Genomic DNA, 19,454 nt, shown 5'->3' on the forward strand with positions numbered 1-19,454 from the left:
GGAGGGGGGGAGGGGGGAGATGGGACTATGTATAAACACTGCTGTAATTTCTTTGTCCAAAACATTATGGAGGGCACTTCGCTATAAGATCTTTGGTTTAGACGGTCCTGACACAAAACATTACCTACCCATGTTCTGCAGAGATACAACCTGACCCTCTGATATACTCCCGTGCTTTGTGTTCACTAAATTCTAGTTGAAGTGACTCTAAACCTTAGAATTGATGGTGGAGTCTTTACAGGAAATTCACTGCTGGTTTCAGAGGCTAAAATCCTGGTTCGACATATTTAAAAAAAAGCCTTATAGAGAACTTTGATTGTGCTGGTGAAATACCTTGTGCATCACACCTGCAGGAAGAAAATATTACATCAACTTTGCGTATACAAATGTCCTAGCAATCAGAATAGCTGAAGCATTCAAAACTTCACACAGAATGCCGGATGCGAAGTCAACAAGATTGGAGCAGGAACCCAATGCAAAATGTCGCCTTTACAGTGACACTTACAAGCATTTAAAAGAAAGGCTCTGAATGTCTACCCTATCGATGCCTCCCATAACTTTATATACTTCTATCAGGTTGTTTGCAACCTCCAATGTTCCAGTGAGAATAGTCCAAGTTTGTCCAACCCCTCCTTGTAGCTAATACTTTCAAGTCAATAACCATCTGTATGTAAAAGGACATAAGTGCTTGAATAACTCACCAGGTCAGGCAGCATCTCTGGAGAATGTGGCTAGGTGAGGTTTTGGGTAGACCCTTCAAGCTGAAGAAGGGTTGCCACTATCCATGTTCTCCAGAGATGCTGCCTGACCTGCTGAGTTACTCCAGCACATTGCGTCCTTTTGTGTCTCAACCGGCATCTGCAATTCTTTTCTTCTACACTTCAAAATGTATCAATTTCCAGCCACAGATGCTGCCGGAGCTGCTGAATTCCTCCAGCACTTATGTTTTGCTCCATGGTGCCAAGCAATCTGATGTTGGGGGAGTCCAGAACCAGGGGCCACAGTTTAAGAATAAGGGGTAAGCCATTTAGAACAGAGATGAGGAAATACATTTTCTCACAGAGAGTTGTGAGTCTGTGGAATTCTCTGCCTCAGAGGGCGGTGGAGGCCGGTTCTCTGGATACTTTCAAGAGAGAGCTAGATAGGACTCTTAAAGATAGCGGTCTGGAGATATGGGGAGAAGGCAGGAATGGGATACTGATTGGGGATGACCAGCCATGATCACATTGAATGGCGGTGCTGGCTCGAAGGGCCGAATGGCCTAATCCTGCACTTATTGTCTACGGTTGCAAATGGGCTCAAACTGAGTTTATTCACAGGTCTTGTTACACACAGGCAGTCAGAGCTTATCCTGCACCAAGCTATTCTGCAATGTGCTTAGATATCTGGGCTTCAAAATACAATTCTCTGCCTCCATGAGCATGCCTGAGATTCTGGGTCCGTTGTTTGTAGTAGAGGTTCTGAACTTAAACAAAAAGCAGCTAGGCCAACTGTGTGCAGGAGAGGACCAGAGACGAGAGTTTGATCCTGACCTCGGGTGCTGTCTGTGTGGAGTTTGCACGTTCTTTAGACTTTAGAGATATAGCGCGGAAACAGGCCCCGATCTCGTACACGAACGTCCTCCTACCCATTGGGGACAATTTACAATTTCACCAAAGCCGCTTAACCTAAAAAGCGTGCACGTCTTTGGAGTGTGGGAGGAAACCGGAGCACCCGGAGGAAACCCACGCAGTCACAGGGAGAATGTACAAACTCTGTACCGACGGCACCCGTAGTCAGGATCGACTCTGGTCTCTGGTGCTATATAGCTGCAGCACTACCACTGTGCCACCCCAACTCTGCCGCTGAGCAGCCCATAGTTCTGTATCACATGTATATTTCTTCCCACATCCCAAAGACGGTGGGTTTGGAGGTTAATTGGCCCTCTGTAAATTGCCCACGATGTACAAGGAGTAGATGAGAAAGTGCAATTACACCCAGGAGAACAGGTTATTGATGGTCATCGTGAAGTCATGCTGCCATCTTTAACCATAAAACCATAAAACAATAAATGTGATGTTTTCAATTGTGAGGTTGCATAAATGTGAGGTTATCCATTTTGGTGGCAAAAACAGGAAAGGAGACTATTATCTAAATGGTGGCCGACTAGGAAAAGGGGAGATGCAGCGAGACCTGGGTGTCATGGTACACCAGTCATTGAAAGTAGGCATGCAGGTGCAGCAGGCAATGAAGAAAGCGAATGGTATGTTAGCTTTCATAGCAAAAGGATTTGAGTATAGGAGCAGGGAGGTTCTACTGCAGTTGTACAGGGTCTTGGTGAGACCACACCTGGAGTATTGCGTACAGTTTTGGTCTCCAAATCTGAGGAAGGACATTATTGCCATAGAGGGAGTGCAGAGACAGTTCACCAGACTGATTCCTGGGATGTCAGGACTGTCTTATGAAGAAAGACTGGATAGACTTGGTTTATACTCTCTAGAATTTAGGAGATTGAGAGGGGATCTTATAGAAACTTACAAAATTCTTAAGGGGTTGGACAGGCTAGATGCAGGAAGATTGTTCCCGATGTTGGGGAAGTCCAGGACAAGGGGTCACACCTTAAGGATAAGGGGGAAATCCTTTAAAACCGAGATGAGAAGAACTTTTTTCACACAGAGAGTGGTGAATCTCTGGAACTCTCTGCCGCAGAGGGTAGGCGAGGCCAGTTCATTGGCTATATTTAAGAGGGAGTTAGATGTGACCCTTGTGGCTAAAGGGATCAGGGGGTATGGAGAGAAGGCAGGTACGGGATACTGAGTTGGATGATCAGCCATGATCATAATGAATGGCGGTGCAGGCTCGAAGGGCCGAATGGCCTACTCCTGCACCTAATTTCTATGTTTCTATGTCTGTCCTCAATGGAGAACAAGAGCAAGCAGAGAGGCAAGTGAAAACTCTTCTCAGATTATGAAGCAGCTTCTGCAGTATCCACCTTCTTACAGTAGGGGGGGCAGTCATGCTATGAGCAACACCTTCAGCTGGAGATACAGAAGTTAATGTGACCCCTGATAAAGATCTTTCATCTGTAATTTCATACAAAGAGTTCGATGCTGAACTCAAAATAACCTGAAAAACATTTGTAAAAATGTAATTAAGAAGATAATGAGGATCCAAAGGGCTGCAGAAGCTGTTTTAAGAAGTAAGGTAGACAAAAATGCTGGAGAAACTCAGCGGGTGCAGCAGCATCTATGGAGCGAAGGAAATAGGCAACGTTTCGGGCTGAAGCCCTTCTTCAGACTGATGACGGGTGGGGGGCAGGAGAAGAAAGGAAAAAGGAGAAGGAGGAGCCCAAGGGCTGAGGGACAGATAGGAAGGGGAGGAGACAGCAAGGGCTAACAAAATTGGGAGAATTCAATGTTCATGCCCCGCAGGATGCAGACTCCCCAGGCGGAATATGAGGTGCTGTTCCTCCAATTTCCGGTCTTGCTTGCTCTGGCCATGGAGGAGGCCCAGGACAGAGAGGTCAGATACGGAATGGGAGGAGAAGTTGATGTGCTGAGCCACCGGGAGGTCAGGTTGGTTAATGTGGACCGAGCGGAGGTGTTCGGCGAAACGAACGCCCAGCCTACGTTTGGTCTCACCGATGTAGATCAGCTGACATCTAGAGCAGTGGATGCAATAGATGAGGTTGGAGGAGATGCAGGTGAACCTCTGTCGCACCTGGAACGACTGCTTGGGTCGTTGAATGGAGTCGAGGGGGGAGGTAAAGCGACAAGTGTAGCATTTCTTGCGGTTGCAAGGGAAAGTGCCCGGGGAGGGGGTGGTACGGGTGGGAAGGGACGAATTGACAAGGGAATTACGGAGGGAGCGGTCTTTACGGAAGGCAGACATGGGGGGAGATGGGAAGATGTGGCGAGTGGTGGGGTCACGTTGGAGGTGGCGAGACTGACGGGGAATTACTTGTTGTATGTGACGGCTGGTGGGGTGAAAGGTGAGGATTAGGGGGACTCTGCCCTTGTTGCGAGTGGGGGGATGGGGAGAGAGAGCAGTGTTACGGGGTATAGAAGAGACCCTGGTGCGAGCCTCATCTATGGTGGGGGAGGGGAACCCCCGTTCCCTGAAGAATGAGGACATTTCAGATGCCCTGGTGTGGAACGCCTCATCCTGGGAGCAGATGCGGCGTAGACGGAGGAATTGGGAGTAGGGGATGGTGTCCTTACAGGAAGCAGGGTGGGAAGAAGTGTAGTCCAGATAGCCATGGGAGTCAGTGGGTTTATAGTGGATGTCGGTCAGAAGTCTATCACCTGCGATGGAGATAGTGAGGTCAAGGAATGGTAGGGACGTGTCCAAAATGCTCCAAGTATATTTGAGTGCCGGATGGAAGTTAGTGGTTTTAAGAAGTAAGTTGAGTGTAGGAGCAAAGAGGTCCTTCTGCAGTTGTACAGAGCCCTAGTGAGACCACATCTGGAGTATTGTGTGCAGTTTTGGTCCCCTAATTTGAGGAAGGACATTCTTGCTATTGAGGGAGTGCAGCGTAGGTTCACCAGGTTAATTCCCGGGATGGCGGGACTGTCATATGCTGAGAGAGTGGAGCAGCTGGGCTTGTACACTCTGGAGTTTAGAAGGATGAGAAGATATCTTATTGAAACATAAGATTATTAAGGGTTTGGACACGCTAGAGGCAGGAAACATGTTCCCCATGTTGGGGGAGTCCAGAACCAGGGGCCACAGTTTAAGACTAAGGGCTTAAGACACAGTTTAAGACACAGACACAGCTAAGACCATTTAGAACAGAGATGAGGAAACACATTTTTAACACAGAGAGTTGTGAGTCTGTGGAATTCTCTGCCTCAGAGGGCAGTGGAGGCCGGTTCTCTGGATGCTTTCAAGAGAGAGCTAGATAAGGCTCTTAAAGATAGCGGAGTCAGGGGATATGGGGAGAAGGCAGGAACGGGGTACTGATTGGGGATGATCACATTGAATGGCGGTGCTGGCTCTAAGGGCCGAATGGCCTACTACTGCACGTTGTCTATTATCTTTTGTCTAAATGCATGCTTGTCCGAAGAATTCATTGGTGCCAAAGGAGAAATCCTTCTGCAGTAAAAGATTCAGAATGGCGACCATTTGCGAGTTCAGTGGTGTGTTAGGGATGGGATGATCTTAAAATACAGGCACCATGCTGCCTTCAATGTGTACTGAATCTCCCATTTCTAATCATACTGTTTAGATTTGCTATCTTACAATTTCTTTGAATGAAACAACAAACCTTTGTTTAAAAAAATCATTTTATTTTAATGATTTATCTCTCATTTTGTCCCGGAGGGTCCTAATAATAAAACAGGCACAGTGATGGTCTACATTACCAAATATAACCCATTTAAAAAAAAAAAAAAAAACATTTTATTTCCTTATATGATGAATAAAAAAAGCAGAACAAAATGCTGTAAATCTTGAGATAAAATCAGAAAATGCTGGAAATTCCCAGCAGGTCAGACAGCATCTACGGAGTGAGAAACTCAATTTCCGATCAATGACGAATGAGGAATAAGGGGAGTGTCTGATCGAGTAAAGACCTAGACCAAGAAACAAGGAACTGCAGATGCTCATTAATACACAAAGAAACGCAAAGTGCTGGAGTAACCTAAACTCCCACTTATTTCTCCCCGCCCCCTGCGCTACTTTTTTCTCTCTAGCTTCACAGTTCACAACTCTTCAATTTTGCCTAACGCCTGCTTTTATCTCTTTGTTTCAACCATCTTTTAGTTTAGTTTAGAGATACAGCGCGGAAACAGGCCCTTCAGCCCACCGTGTCCTGTCTGACCAGCGATCCCCGCACACTAACACTGTCCTACACACGCTAGGGACAATTTTTGCATTTACCGAGCCAATTAACCTACAAACCTGTACGTCTTTGGAGTGTGGGAGGAAACCGAAGATCTCGGAGAAAACCCACGCAGGTCACAGGGAGAACGTGCAAACTCCGTACAGACAGCACCCGTAGTTGGGATCGAACGCGGGACTCCGGGGCTGCATTCGCTGTCAGGCAGCAACTCTACCGCTGTGCCACTGTGATCTGCCCATCAACACTCCCTCCCCCCCCCGCCGAACCCGGTTCCCCCACACCTTGTCCTTCCTCGTCCAGGTTTCCTCTCCCCCCCCCCCCCCCACTTCAATCTGAAGAAGGGTCCTGACCCGAAACGTCACCCATCCCTATTCTACAGAGATGCTGCATTGCCCGCTGAGTTACTCCAGCACTGTGTGTCCCTTTGCATACAGATGCTTATTGACTGATCGGAGAGGTTGGACAATCTTGGATTGTTTTCACTGGAACGTCGGTGGTTGAGGGTCGACCTGATAGAATTATATAAAGTAATCAGAGGCATCGATAGGGTAGACATTCAGAACCTTTCTTTTAAATGCTCCTTACTCTCACTAATCTGTCTGTGAATAAATGCAGAACAGAAAATGGGACAAAAACATTATTGGAAAGACAAAATGCTGGAGTAACTCAGCGGGACAGGCAGCATCTCTGCAGAGAAAGAATGGGAGACATTTCGGGTCGAGACCCTTTTCACACTGAACTGACTGGATCAGTCTGAATAGATAATAGACAATAAGTGCAGGAGTAGGCCATTCGGCCCTTCGAGCCAGCACCACGATTCAATGTGATCATGGCTGATCATCCCCAATCAGTACCCCGTTCCTGCCTTCTCCCCATATCCCCGGACTTCGCTATTTTAAAGAGCCCTATCTAGCTCTCTCTTGAAAGCATCCAGAGAACCTGCCTCCACCGCCCTCTGAGGCAGAGAATTCCACAGACTACCCACTCTCTGTGAGAAAAAGTGTTTCCCCATCTCCGTTCTAAATGGCTTACTCTTTATTCTTAAACTGTGACCCCCGGTTCTGGGTTGTGTTCAAGAAGAAACTGCAGATGCTGGAAGATCGAAGGTACACAGAAATGCTGGAGAAACTCAGCGGGTGCAGCAGCATCTATGGAGCGAAGGAAAGGTGATGTTTCGGGCCGAAACCCTTCTTCAGACTGATGGGGGGTGAGGAGGAGAAGGAAGGAAAAAGGGAGGAGGAGGAGCCCGAGGGCGGGGGGATGGGAGGAGACGGCTCGAGGGTTAAGGAAGGGGAGGAGACAGCAAGGGCTAGCAAAATTGGGAGAATTCAATGTTCGTGCCAACCGGATGCAAGCAACCCAGGCGGAATATGAGGTGCTGTTCCTCCAATTTCCGGTGTTGCTCACTCTGGCAATGGAGGAGACCCAGGACAGAGAGGTCGGATTGGGAATGGGAGGGGGAGTTGAAGTGCTGAGCCACCGGGAGGTCAGGTAGGTTATTGCGGACTGAGCGGAGGTGTTCTGCGAAACGATCGCCCAACCTCCGCTTAGTCTCCCCGATGTAAATCAGCTGACGTCTAGAGCAGCGGATGCAGTAGATGAGGTTGGAGGAGATACAGGTGAACCTTTGTCGCACCTGGAACGACTGCCTGGTTCTGGACCCCCCCCAACATCGGGAACATGTTTCCTGCCTCTAGCGTGTCCAAACCCTTAACAATCTTATCTGTTTCAATGAGATGCCCTCTCATCCTTCTAAACATCCTTAACCTGAAACATCACCCATTCCTTCTCTCCAGAGATGCTGCCTGTCCCGCTGAGTTACTCCAGCATTTTGTGTCTATCTTCGGTCCAAACCAGCATCTGCAGTTCCTTCCTACACATTATTGGAAAGGTTGGATGGACAAAGTAACAGTTGCTGACATAAAGGAGAATCCCGAGAATGCCAGGCAGTGTCTACAGTATTTGCTCGAATGCTCCGCCATATATTCCCTTCAGAATAAAAGGACGTACCTTTACAATGGAGATGAGAAGCAATTTCTTTAACTGGAGAATGGTAAATCTGTGGAATTCATTGCCGCAGATGGCAGCGGAGACCAAGACATTGGCACTTTTAAGGCAGAGGTTCTTGATTATCAAGGGCGTCAAAGGTGATGGTGTGAAGGCAGGAGAATGGGTTTGAGAAGGAAAAATAGATCGAATGGCAGAGCAGACTCAATGGGCTGAATGGCCTAAATCTGCTCCTATGTTTTATGGTCTTAATTCACGTATTTTTTAGTTATATGAGCAGAATTTGGCCATTCGGCCCATCAAATCTATTCAATCATGGCTGATCTATCTTTCCCTCTCAACCCCAATTCTCCTGCCTTCTCCCCGTAACCCCTGACACCCGTACTAATCAAGAATCTGTCAATCTCCGCCTTGAAAATATCCATTGAATTAGCCTCCACAGGCTTCTGTGGCAATGAATTCCACAGATTCACCACCCTCTGGCTAAATAAATTCCTCCTCATCTCCTTCCTAAAGGGATGTGCTGTCATTCCCCCACTTCTCCACCATTTGTCCGTTTTTCAAAATTTCCTAGTCTGATGAAAATCGTCACGGTGAGCTAGTGACGTCGATTCTCTCTCCGCAGATGCTGCCTGACTTGATCTGGGTTTCCGGCATTTCCTGCCTTTACTTATAGCGCGCCAACACTTGGCGGATCGTGTGTGTGTGTGCGTGTGGCGGTCTTGGCAACTTCACTCGCTGGCTGGCCTTCGGGGAATGCAGTAGAGCTGGTAGGGGTGATGCAGCGTGGAGAACCCACTCGACAGGGGACTGATGTCAATGGCAGAGGGTTCCACCGGCGACCTGAAGGTGAACTTCTGTAGCAGGGTGGTTAGGAAGATGAAGAGTTGCATCTCAGCCACCTTCTCACCGATACACATTCGGTTCCCTGCAAAACATACACAGGTATATAGGCTTAGATAGGATAGACAGTGGCTTGGTTCGGCAACATGAGCGTCCAGGAGCGGAAAAGGCTGCAAAAAGTCGTGACCACTGCCCAGTACATCATCGGCTCTGACCTCCCCATCATCAAGGGGATCTATCACAGTCGCTGCCTCAAAAAGGCTGCCAGCATCATCAAGGACCCACAGCATCCTGGCCACACACTCATCTCCCCGCTGCCTTCAGGTAGAAGGTACAGGAGCCTGAAATCTACACCATCCAACTTCCTCCCCACAGCCATCAGAGTATTAAACACAACTTCAAACAAACTATGAACTATAACAACCCATTGCACTTTATCTGTTTATTTATGGGTGTGTATATATATATTCTATGGTATATAGACACACTGATCTGTTCTGTATTCATGCCTACTATATTCTGTTGTGCTGAAGCAAAGCAAGGATTTCATTGTCCTATCTGGGACACATGACAATAAACTCTCTTGACTTGATGACTTGGCAGTCAGAGCCTTGTTCTGTGCTGGAAGGAACTGCAGATGCTGGTTTACACTGAAGACAGACACCAAATGCTGGAGTAACTCAGCGGAACAGGCAGCATCTCTGGAGAGAAGGAATGGGTCTGAAGAAGGGTCTCGACCCAAAACCTCACCATTCCTTCTCTCCAGAGATGCTGCCTGTCCCGCTGAGTTACTCCAGCATTTTGTGTCTGTCTTCGGTGTAAACCAGAACCTGCAGTTCCTTCCTGCACAGGTTCCTCCAGCATTTGGTGTCTATCTTCAGAAACTTCCCCTTCCAGGGTGGTAATGTCCAAACAGTAATATGAAATAGGCAACGTTTCGGGCTGAAACTATTCAGACCACAGCGTTGCCTATTTCCTTCGCTCCATAGATGCTGCCTCACCCGCTGAGTTTCTCCAGCATTTTTGTCTACCTTCGATTTTCCAGCATCTGCAGCTCTCTCTTGAAGGAATCCAGAGAACCGGCCTCCACCGTCAGCGTGAGAACCTTGGGCAAAGTCGCGATGGGGGAGGAAGGGAGTGAGCCAGTCGACACTCCCCCCCATCCACCCGCCCCCAAGGCCGGGCTCATTCCAGTGACGACATCCACCCACCCACCCACGAGGCTTGTCACCCACCAAGGGGCATCTCAAACCACACTCCTCCCCTCCACAACTCATCCGCGCAGGCAGATATACCATCAATGCGGCACGGTGGCACAGCGGTAGAATTGCTGCATTGCGGCGCCAGAGACACGGGTTCGATCCCGACTACAGGTGCTGTCTGTACGGAGTTTGCACGTTCTCCCCGTGACCTGCGTGGGTTTTCTCCGAGATCTTCGGTTTCCTCCCGCACTCCAAAGACGCGCAGGTTTGTAGGTTAATTGGTTTGGTGTAAATGTAAATTGTCCCTGGTGTGCGTGGGATAGTGTTAAGAGCCTGTCCAACATGGGCGACTGTTTAGGCGACTGCCAGGGACTAGTTTTAATGGAATTCACCTACGACAACAACTACGACACCCGGCGACAACAAAAATTCGCAACATAGAAACATAGAAACATAGAAATTAGGTGCAGGAGTAGGCCATTCGGCCCTTCGAGCCTGCACCGCCATTCAATATGATCATGGCTGATTATCCAACTCAGTATCCTGTACCTGCCTTCTCCCCTTACCCTCTGATCCCCTTAGCCACAAGGGCCACATCTAACTCCCTCTTAAATATAGCCAATGAACTGGCCTCAACTACCTTCTGTGACAGAGAGTTCCAGAGATTCACCACTCTCTGTGTGAAAAAAGTTCTTCTCATCTCGGTTTTAAAGGATTTCCCCCTTATCCTTAAACTGTGACTCCTTGTTCTGGACTTCCCCAACATCGGGAGCAATCTTCCTGCATCTAGCCTGTCCAACCCCTTAAGAATTTTGTAAGTTTCTATAAGATCCCCTCTCAATCTCCTAAATTCTAGAGAGTATAAACCAAGTCTATTCAGTCTTTCTTCATAAGACAGTCCTGACATCCCAGGAATCAGTCTGGTGAACCTTCTCTGCACTCCCTCTATGGCAATAATGTGTTGAAAATTTGGCGGCAGTCGCCTTTAATCATCAATAAAATCACCTAAGTGGAACAGGCCCATTAGTGTGCAGGGATCGCTGGTCGGGGCAGACAGGGTGAGCTCTGTATCTCTAAACTAAACTAAACTAAACTAAAAGGCAGAACGACACTCCCTGAGGCATGAACGAGGCATCAACGCCCAGGATTAGAGATGAACAGGTTCCCAGCACCAACTCCTGTTGCTGACACCATCAACAAAGGCAGTGGAACGGGATTAAGGGGGAAAGATGGGAGAGGAAGGGGGCTGGAGGGGAGGGAGTGAGAATGAGGAATGGATAGAGAGTAATTAGGGAAGGTGAGGGAGCGAGGGTGAGGAGTGTTGAACAGGGTAGACAAAAATGCTGGAGAAACTCAGCGGGTGTGGCAGCATCTATGGAGCGAAGGAAAAGGCCATTCAATGTGATCATGGCTGATCATCCCCAATCAGTACCCCGTTCCTGCCTTCTCCCCATATCCCCTGACTTCGCTATCTTTAAGAGCCCTATCTAGCTCTCTCTTGAAAGCATCAGAGAACCGGCCTCCACCGCCCTACTAAAGAACTATGTTACATAGAAACATAGACAATAGGTGCAGGAGTAGGCCATTCGGCCCTTCGAGCCTGCACCGCCATTCAATATGATCATGGCTGATCATCCATGGACAATTGTGTTTTTGCAGAGAATTCCACAGACTCGCAAATCTCTTTGTGAGCAAGTGTTTCCTGTGGAGTGTGGGAGGAAAAAACCCACGTGGGTCACGGGGAGAACGTGCAGACTCCGTACAGACAGCACCCGTAGTCGGGATCAAACCCTGGGTCTCTGGCGCGGCGAGGCAGTGACCATAACGCTGCGCCACCGTTTCGCCGAATTTTGCAAACAAATGGGATACGCTGTACATGCAAGAAATGGGTATTGGCCAAACCTGTTGAAAATGGCAGGAAGGCATCCTTGTGCTTCAGCTGACCCCTCTCATCCAGAAAATGGTGGACGTTGAACGATTCTGGAGTCTCCCAGCAACTGGGATCGTACAAAACAGAAGACAGCAGTGGAATCACAAGCATTCCCTGAAAGGTAAAGGCACAAAGTTGAGAGGTGTTGGTTAGATAATAATTGGCAATGATGCACCAGTTGCCTTAACATCATCTCCCTGAAGGGCCTGTCCCACCAGCGTGCGACTGCATGCGGCAAGCGCGACCATAGAGGCTACCCACTCTATAAGGGTAGAAGGAGAGGAAGACCATCTAAGCGTTACCTTTGGGATCAGGAATCCCCGGAACTCTGTGTCTCTGGTGACGGTGTGGGGGAGGTTGAGAGGGATGATGTTGGCGTATCGCTGGATCTCATGGATGGCGGCATTGGTGTACGGCATCTTCTCCCGGTCTCCCATGCACGGTGTGCGATCCATCCCGATTTCCCGATCAATCTCACTTTGTATCTTTTCTGCAAAAGCACAATTGTCCATGGATGATCAGCCATGATCATATTGAATGGCGGTGCAGGCTCGAAGGGCCGAATGACCTACTCCTGCACCTATTGTCTATGTTTCTATGTAACATAGTTCTTTAGTAGTTTATTATGGATATATGTTTGTACTGTATTATGGTGGTGGGTTCTGGCTTGTTTTATTGGAGTGCAATATTATTTTTTAATAATTGAATAAATATTTTGATATTTAAAAGAAAATGGTGCATGTGACAAATACATTTGAACTTGTTAGCTGTGGGCTGGGTGAGAACGGGACTTTACTTGTGGTAGACAATGGTAGACAATAGGTGCTGATGTAGGCCATTCGGCCCTTCGAGCCAGCACCGCCATTCAATGTGATCATGGCTGATCATCCCCAATCAGTACCCCGTTCCTGCCTTCTCCCCATATCCCCTGACTCCGCTATTTTAAGAGCCCTATCTACCTCTCTCTTGAAAGCATCCAGAGAACCGGCCTCCACCGCCCTCTGAGGCAGAGAATTCCACAGACCAGTGGCGGACTGACCAGGAGGTCAGCTTGCCCGATGGCAAGTGGGTCCCTGATGAAGTGGGCCCCCTTTGTCTCCTGGCAACCAATATTTTTAGACCCAGTTCGCCACTGCCACAGACTCGCCACTTTCTGTGAGAAAAAGTGTTTCCTCGTCTCCGTTTTAAATGGCTTACTCCTTATTCTTAAACTGTGTGGCCCCTGGTTTTGGACTCCCCCAACATCGGGAACATGTTTCCTGCCTCTAGCGTGTCCAAGCCCTGATCCACCCGCGGGATAATCCCAGGGAATGCAGACCCCAGGGATGAGGGCGAAGGAAGGCCGGGATAATGTGCGGGAATTACAATTACAGTTACAGAGAAAGGTTGAACAAGTTAGGGCTTTATTCTTTGGAGCGCAGAAGGTTAAGGGGGGACTTGATAGAGGTTTTTAAAATGATGAGAGGGATAGACAGAGTTGACATGGAAAAGCTTTTCCCACTGAGAGTAGGGAAGATTCAAACAAGGGGACATGACTTGAGAATTAAGGGACAGAAGTTTAGGGGTAACATGAGGGGGAACTTCTTTACTCAGGGAGTGGTAGCTGTGTGGAATGAGCTTCCAGTGGAAGTGGTGGAGGCAGGTTCGTTTTTATAATTTAAAAATAAATTGGATAGTTATATGGATGGGAAGGGAATGGAGGGTTATGGTCTGAGCGCAGGTATATGGGACTGGGGGAGATTATGTGTTCGGCACGGACTAGAAGGGTCGAGATGGCCTGTTTCCGTGCTGTAATTGTTATATGGTTTATATGGTTATATGGTTAATTGCTGGGCTCCTGTGTGTGCACTCACCCTGCACCTCTGGGTATTTGAGAAAGAGCAGGAGCCCCCAGCGCATGGTGGAGCCCGTGGTGTCAGTCCCGGCAAGAAAGATGTTAAACGTGGACAGGAGAAGATTCTCATCGTTGAACTCCGATCTCGGGTTACTTTCCTCCTGAGAAAAAGAAAAACATAAATCCAGGGGTCACACAGTTTGAGAATATGGGGTCGGTCGTTTAGGACTGAGATGAGGAGAAACTTGTTCACCCAGAGAGTTGTGATTCAGTTTACTTTACTGCCACATGTACCAAGGTTCAGTGAAAGGCTGGCCCTGGTGAGACCACACCTGGAGTATTGTAGAAACATAGAAACATAGAAATTAGGTGCAGGAGTAGGCCATTCGGCCCTTTGAGCCTGCACCGCCATTCAACTCAGTATCCCGTACCTGCCTTCTCTCCATACCCCCTGATCCCTTTAGCCACAAGGGCCACATCTAACTCCCTCTTAAATATAGCCAATGAACTGGCCTCAACTAACCTCTGTGGCAGAGAGTTCCAGAGATTCACCACTCTCTGTGTGAAAAAAGTTCTTCTCATCTCGGTTGTAAAGGATTTCCCCCTTATCCTTAAGCTGTGACCCCTTGTCCTGGACTTCCCTAACATCGGGAACAATCTTCCTGCATCTAGCCTGTCCAACCCCTTAAGAATTTTGTAAGTTTTTGTATTTTGTAATTGTGTGCAATTTTGTTCTCCTAATTTGAGGAAGGACATTATTGCTATTGAAGGAGTGCAGCGTAGGTTTACCAGGTTAATTCCCGGGATGGCGGGACTGTCACATGATGAGAGAATGCATCGATTGGAATTATATTCACTGGAATTTAGAAGGATTAGAAGGGATCTTATAGAAACATAAAATTCTTAAAAGATTAGACAGATTCGGTTTTCGGATTTGGGCTGGTTGCCGACCCCCCTGGTTTAATGGAATGGGATACTTTATTTTCACATGTGACAAGTCACAGTAAAATTCTTTGCTCGCGTCCCCAAGGTTTGCCAATAGTTGCCACATAAAGGGCAGCGGCAACGTTACAAAGTAATTTCCCTTTACTTCCTGTTACGCAAAGTTCCCCTTTGATCCCCCCCCCCCCCCTCCACCCCCCCCCCCCCCCCCCCCCCCCCCCCAATGCCAGTTCCTTCATTGTTCTCCCCCAACCCATCATGACAGGGTTATAGTAATGATAATATTACTTCCTGGAAAAGGTACACAAGTTCCTTGAAGGTAAGGTTTCACAGGGAATTACAACACCATTGTGGCCAGTCAAACTATTCAAATGATCCCAACGCTACTGAGAAGAGATTGCATTATGTTGTTTACTTTCCAGTAAAGCCAGATTTTAATTACCTAAACGGAATAGCATGACGCAACCGGATTTCCAAATCCCAACCCGATGACCTGGAACCTCCAGGATTATCACGAAAACCATCTGATTCACTGGTTTTCCCCTTGGGAAAAAAAATGTCCCCACTTTACTTGGCCAGGCCTCTGTTCTGACATCTCCTCACAAGAGAGTGTAAGATAGGGGCGGCCTGTCCAACCCCTTAAGAATTTTGTAAGTTTTTGTATTTTGTAATTGTGTGCAATTTTGTTCTCCTAATTTGAGGAAGGACATTATTGCTATTGAAGGAGTGCAGCGTAGGTTTACCAGGTTAATTCCCGGGATGGCGGGACTGTCACATGATGAGAGAATGCATCGATTGGAATTATATTCACTGGAATTTAGAAGGATTAGAAGGGATCTTATAGAAACATAAAATTCTTAAAAGATTAGACAGGCTAGATGCAGGAAAAATGTTCCCCATGTTGGGGGAGTCCAGAGCCAGGGGTCACAGTTTAAGAATAAGGGGTCAGCCATTTAGGACTGAGATGAGGACAAACATTTTCACCCAGAGAGTTGTGAATCTGTGGAATTCTCTGCCATGGAAGGCAGTGGAGGCCAATTCATCACTGGATTTTTTAAGAGAGAGTTATAAGCTCTTAGGGCTAACAGAATCAATAGACAATAGGTGCAGGAGTAGGCCATTCAGCCCTTCGAGCCAACACCGCCATTCAATATGATCATGGCTGATCATCTCCAATCAGTACCCCGTTCCTGCCTTCTCCCCATATCCCCTGACTCTGCTATCTTTAAGAGCCCTATCTAGCTCTCTCTTGAAAGTATCCAGAGAACCGGCCTTCACCACCCTCTGAGGCAGAGAATTCCACACTCGCAAGTCTCTGCTATCATGTTCGGCACAAACATTATGGGCTGTTTTTAAGAGCCCTATCTAGCTCAAGGGATATGGGGAGCTATCTGGAGGAAAGCCGGAGAGGTGGGGTACGAAGGGGGAGCAAAGGGTTTTTTTAGTTACCTACTTCGAGTGCAGGCTCGGAGGGCCGAATGGCCTACTCCTGCACCTATTGTCTATTGAGCCATCTAATGAGGTAGATAGTGGCTCAGGACTGCCGCGCTCAAGTTGCTGTAAGGACAGCCTGGTTCTTCACTCACCTCCTCCATCTTGGCGAGGAAACTCTCGATGAAGTCGCGTGGCGTGCCCTCCCTATGCGTGTCCTTGTGCAGTTGGATCATTTCTCTCAGGAAGCTCTTTATTTTATTCGCATTTTCGAAGAGCCTGTTGTGCGGACCTGGGAGGCAGTCCAGGAGGTTTGGGAGCAGATCGTAGAGCTGGAGAGAGGAGATGGCAAGTGGTTAATGGAGACACAAGGTGCTGCTGCAAGACAGTTATTAAGCCCCTGTCCCACTTAGGAGATCTAAACAGCAACCTCTGGTGCCCTTGCCCACCACCCAAGGTTTCCATGAGGTCACCGGAGGTTTTGGACAATTTACAATTTTATCAAGCCAATTAAGCTACGAACCTGTAGTAGCTCTACCACGGCCCCATATATACTCAGGACGTATTCCTCTTGTTTATCATATTGTTTACAGAGTACTATGTCTACATATTCTGTTGTGTTGCAGCAAGTAAGGATTTCATTGTTCTATCTGTGTGCGGTGCAGCGGTAGAGTTGCTGCCTCACAGCGCCATAGACCCTGGTTCGATCCCGACTACGGGTGCTGTCTGTGCGGAGTTTGTACTTTTTCCCCGTGGGTTTTGTCCGAGATCTTCGGTTTCCTCCCACACTCCAAAGACGTACAGGTTTGTAGGTTAATTGGCTTGGTATCAATGTAAAATTGTCCCTAGTGTGTGTAGGATGGTGTTAGCGTGCGGGGATCGCTGGTCGGTGTGGAATCGGCGAGCCCGTTTCCGTAATGTATCTCTAAACTAAAAAAAAACCTAAGCTAAGCCAAAATCCAATTGTCCCTGGAGTGTTTAAAACAGGGGTCGGCAACCTTGTTCTGCAGAGGGGCCAGGACCCATGTCTGTGAGCAGATGGCGGGCCACATCCATTGCCATAGTGTGACACTTGGTGTTGTTTTTCCCATTAGTTTTCACGTGTTTTTCAATTTCCCTCCACAGACCACCCCGTGGTCTCAGCACGGAGCACCCCCGTGGTCTCAGCACGGAGCTTCTCCGTGGTGTCAGCACGCACCCCCGTGGTCTCAGCATGGAGCTTCTCCATGGTCTCAGCACGGAGCACCCCCGTGGTCTCAGCACGGAGCTTCTCCATGGTCTCAGCAGGGAGCTTCCCGTGGTCTGAGCACGGAGCTTCCCCGTGGTCTCAGCACGGAGTTTCCCCGTGGTCTGAGCACGGAGCTTCCCCGTGGTCTCAGCACGGAGCTTCCCGTGGTCTCAGCAAAGAGCTTCTCCATGGTCTCAGCACGCAGCTCCCCTATGGTGCCAGCATGCACCCCCGTGGTCTCAGCAAAGAGCTTCCCCGTGGTCTCAGCACGCAGCTCCCCTATGGTGCCAGCATGCACCCCCGTGGTCTCAGCACAGAGCTTCCTCCCCCACTATGGTCTCCAGGTTTATTCATGAGATCCTTTCTCATGGACGATTGTGCTTTTGTAAAAGTGTTTTGCAGGTGTTTTCTGCAGTTCTAGGGTCTCTCGCCTGCCCCGGGACTGGCTGTAGCGCCCAGGTCGCGAAAACTAATTGAAAAATAAAACGCCTGCGGGCCGGATGATTTTGGGTTAGGGGCCGGATTCGGCCCGTGGGCCGCTGGTTGCCGACCCCCCTGGTTTAATGGAATGGAATACTTTATTTTCACATGTGACAAGTCACAGTAAAATTCTTTGCTCGCGTCCCCAAGGTTTGCCAATAGTTGCCACATAAAGGGCAGCGGCAACGTTACAAAGTAATTTCCCTTTACTTCCTGTTACGCAAAGTTCCCCTTTGATCCCCCCCCCCCCATGCCAGTTCCTTCATTGTTCTCCCCCAACCCATCATGACAGGGTTATATGAATGATAATATTACTTCCTGGAAAAGGTACACAAGTTCCTTGAAGGTAAGGTTTCACAGGGAATTACAACACCATTGTGGCCAGTCAAACTATTCAAATGATCCCGACGCTACTGAGAACAGATTGCATTATGTTGTTTACTTTCCAGTAAAGCCAGATTTTAATTACCTAAACGGAATGGCATGACGCAACCGGATTTCCAAATCCCAACCCGATGACCTGGAACCTCCAGGATTATCACGAAAACCATCTGATTCACTGGTTTTCCCCTTGGGGAAAAAATCTCCCCACTTTACTTGGCCAGGCCTCTGTTCTGACATCTCCTCACAAGAGAGTGTAAGATAGGGGCGGCACGATGGCGCAGCGGTAGAGTTGCTGCCTTACAGCGCTGGAGACCCGGGTTCAATCCTGACTACGGGTGCTTGTCTGTACGTTCTCCCCGTGACCTGCGTGGGTTTTTTTTCCGGGATCTCCGGATTCCTCCCACAGACGAACCGGTTTGTAGGCTAATTGGCTCGGTCTGACTGTAAACTGTCCCGAGTGGACAATTGGAACCACCAGGGGCGCCGGGGAGATGGATGCCCTGCCAGCAGTCAGTTCGTCTTTTCACTCTTTTTGTTATTTTTTAGTTTGATAAAAGTTTTGTTTTAATGTTCTTCGGTTTGTTTTGTGTGGGGGAGGGGGGGGAGGGGATCGGGGGAAACTTTTTTTCAAGTTCCTACCTTCCCGGAGATGTGATCAATTTTCGGATCACATTCTCCGGGCTCTGCAGCCTACCATCGATGGAGCTGGAAGCCTCCTCGGACTGTCGTGAGCCCCACCGCGGGGCGCAGACTTAACATCGGAGCGGATCCCTTGCCTGGGATCGCTCCCACCGCGGACTCACCATCAAGGGCTTGCAGTCTCGGGAGAGGCTGAGTCGGGAGCTCCAACGTTGCGGAAGGTTCGACCAGCCCCGACGCGAGGTTGGATCGCCCGGCGCGGGGGAGCTGACATCCCCCCCGATGCAGGAGCTGAACGCCTCGACGCGGAGGGCCTGAACGCCGCCAGCTACGGGAGTCAAAATCGTCCCGTCAACGGGGGCTCGAGGCCCACGACCGAGGAAGAACTAAGGGAAGGACTTGAACTTTATTTCACCTTCCATCACAGTGAGGAATGTGGAGGAGTCACTGTGGTGGATGTTCATGTTAAAATGTGTTTTTGAGTGATCTGTTGCTTTTAATTGTATGACTGACCTGGTCAGTGAAATTCTGCGCTGGATCTTGTCGGCACGCACACTTGGTGGGCCGAAGGGCCTGTTTCTGCGCTGGATCTCAACCAAACAAAATCTGGAGAACAGGGATAGGTGACGTTTTGAGTCAGGACATCTTTGAGTCAGGACTGATCGTGGTGGAGGTGGGGGCACACGAGACATGACAATACAACGCTCTTGACT

General features: G+C 48.6%; 1 protein-coding gene across 1 annotated transcript in view; it reads right to left on the reverse strand.

Annotated features, from left to right (window-relative positions):
• Positions 1-7,084: 7,084 nt before the first annotated feature.
• Positions 7,085-19,454, reverse strand: part of LOC129714262 (cytochrome P450 2C42-like) — a 32,726-nt gene continuing 20,356 nt past the window's right edge. The window contains exons 5-9 of the mRNA XM_055663812.1: positions 16,166-16,342; positions 13,657-13,798; positions 12,106-12,293; positions 11,776-11,917; positions 7,085-8,756 (exon numbers count right to left, since the gene is read on the reverse strand). Of these exons, the coding sequence (XP_055519787.1) occupies positions 8,560-8,756; positions 11,776-11,917; positions 12,106-12,293; positions 13,657-13,798; positions 16,166-16,342 (846 nt within the window). The 3' untranslated portion in view covers positions 7,085-8,559. The remainder of the gene's footprint in view (positions 8,757-11,775; positions 11,918-12,105; positions 12,294-13,656; positions 13,799-16,165; positions 16,343-19,454) is intronic.

The sequence above is a fragment of the Leucoraja erinacea genome, chromosome 38 (assembly GCF_028641065.1).
Source record: "Leucoraja erinacea ecotype New England chromosome 38, Leri_hhj_1, whole genome shotgun sequence".
Lineage (NCBI taxonomy): Eukaryota > Metazoa > Chordata > Chondrichthyes > Rajiformes > Rajidae > Leucoraja > Leucoraja erinaceus.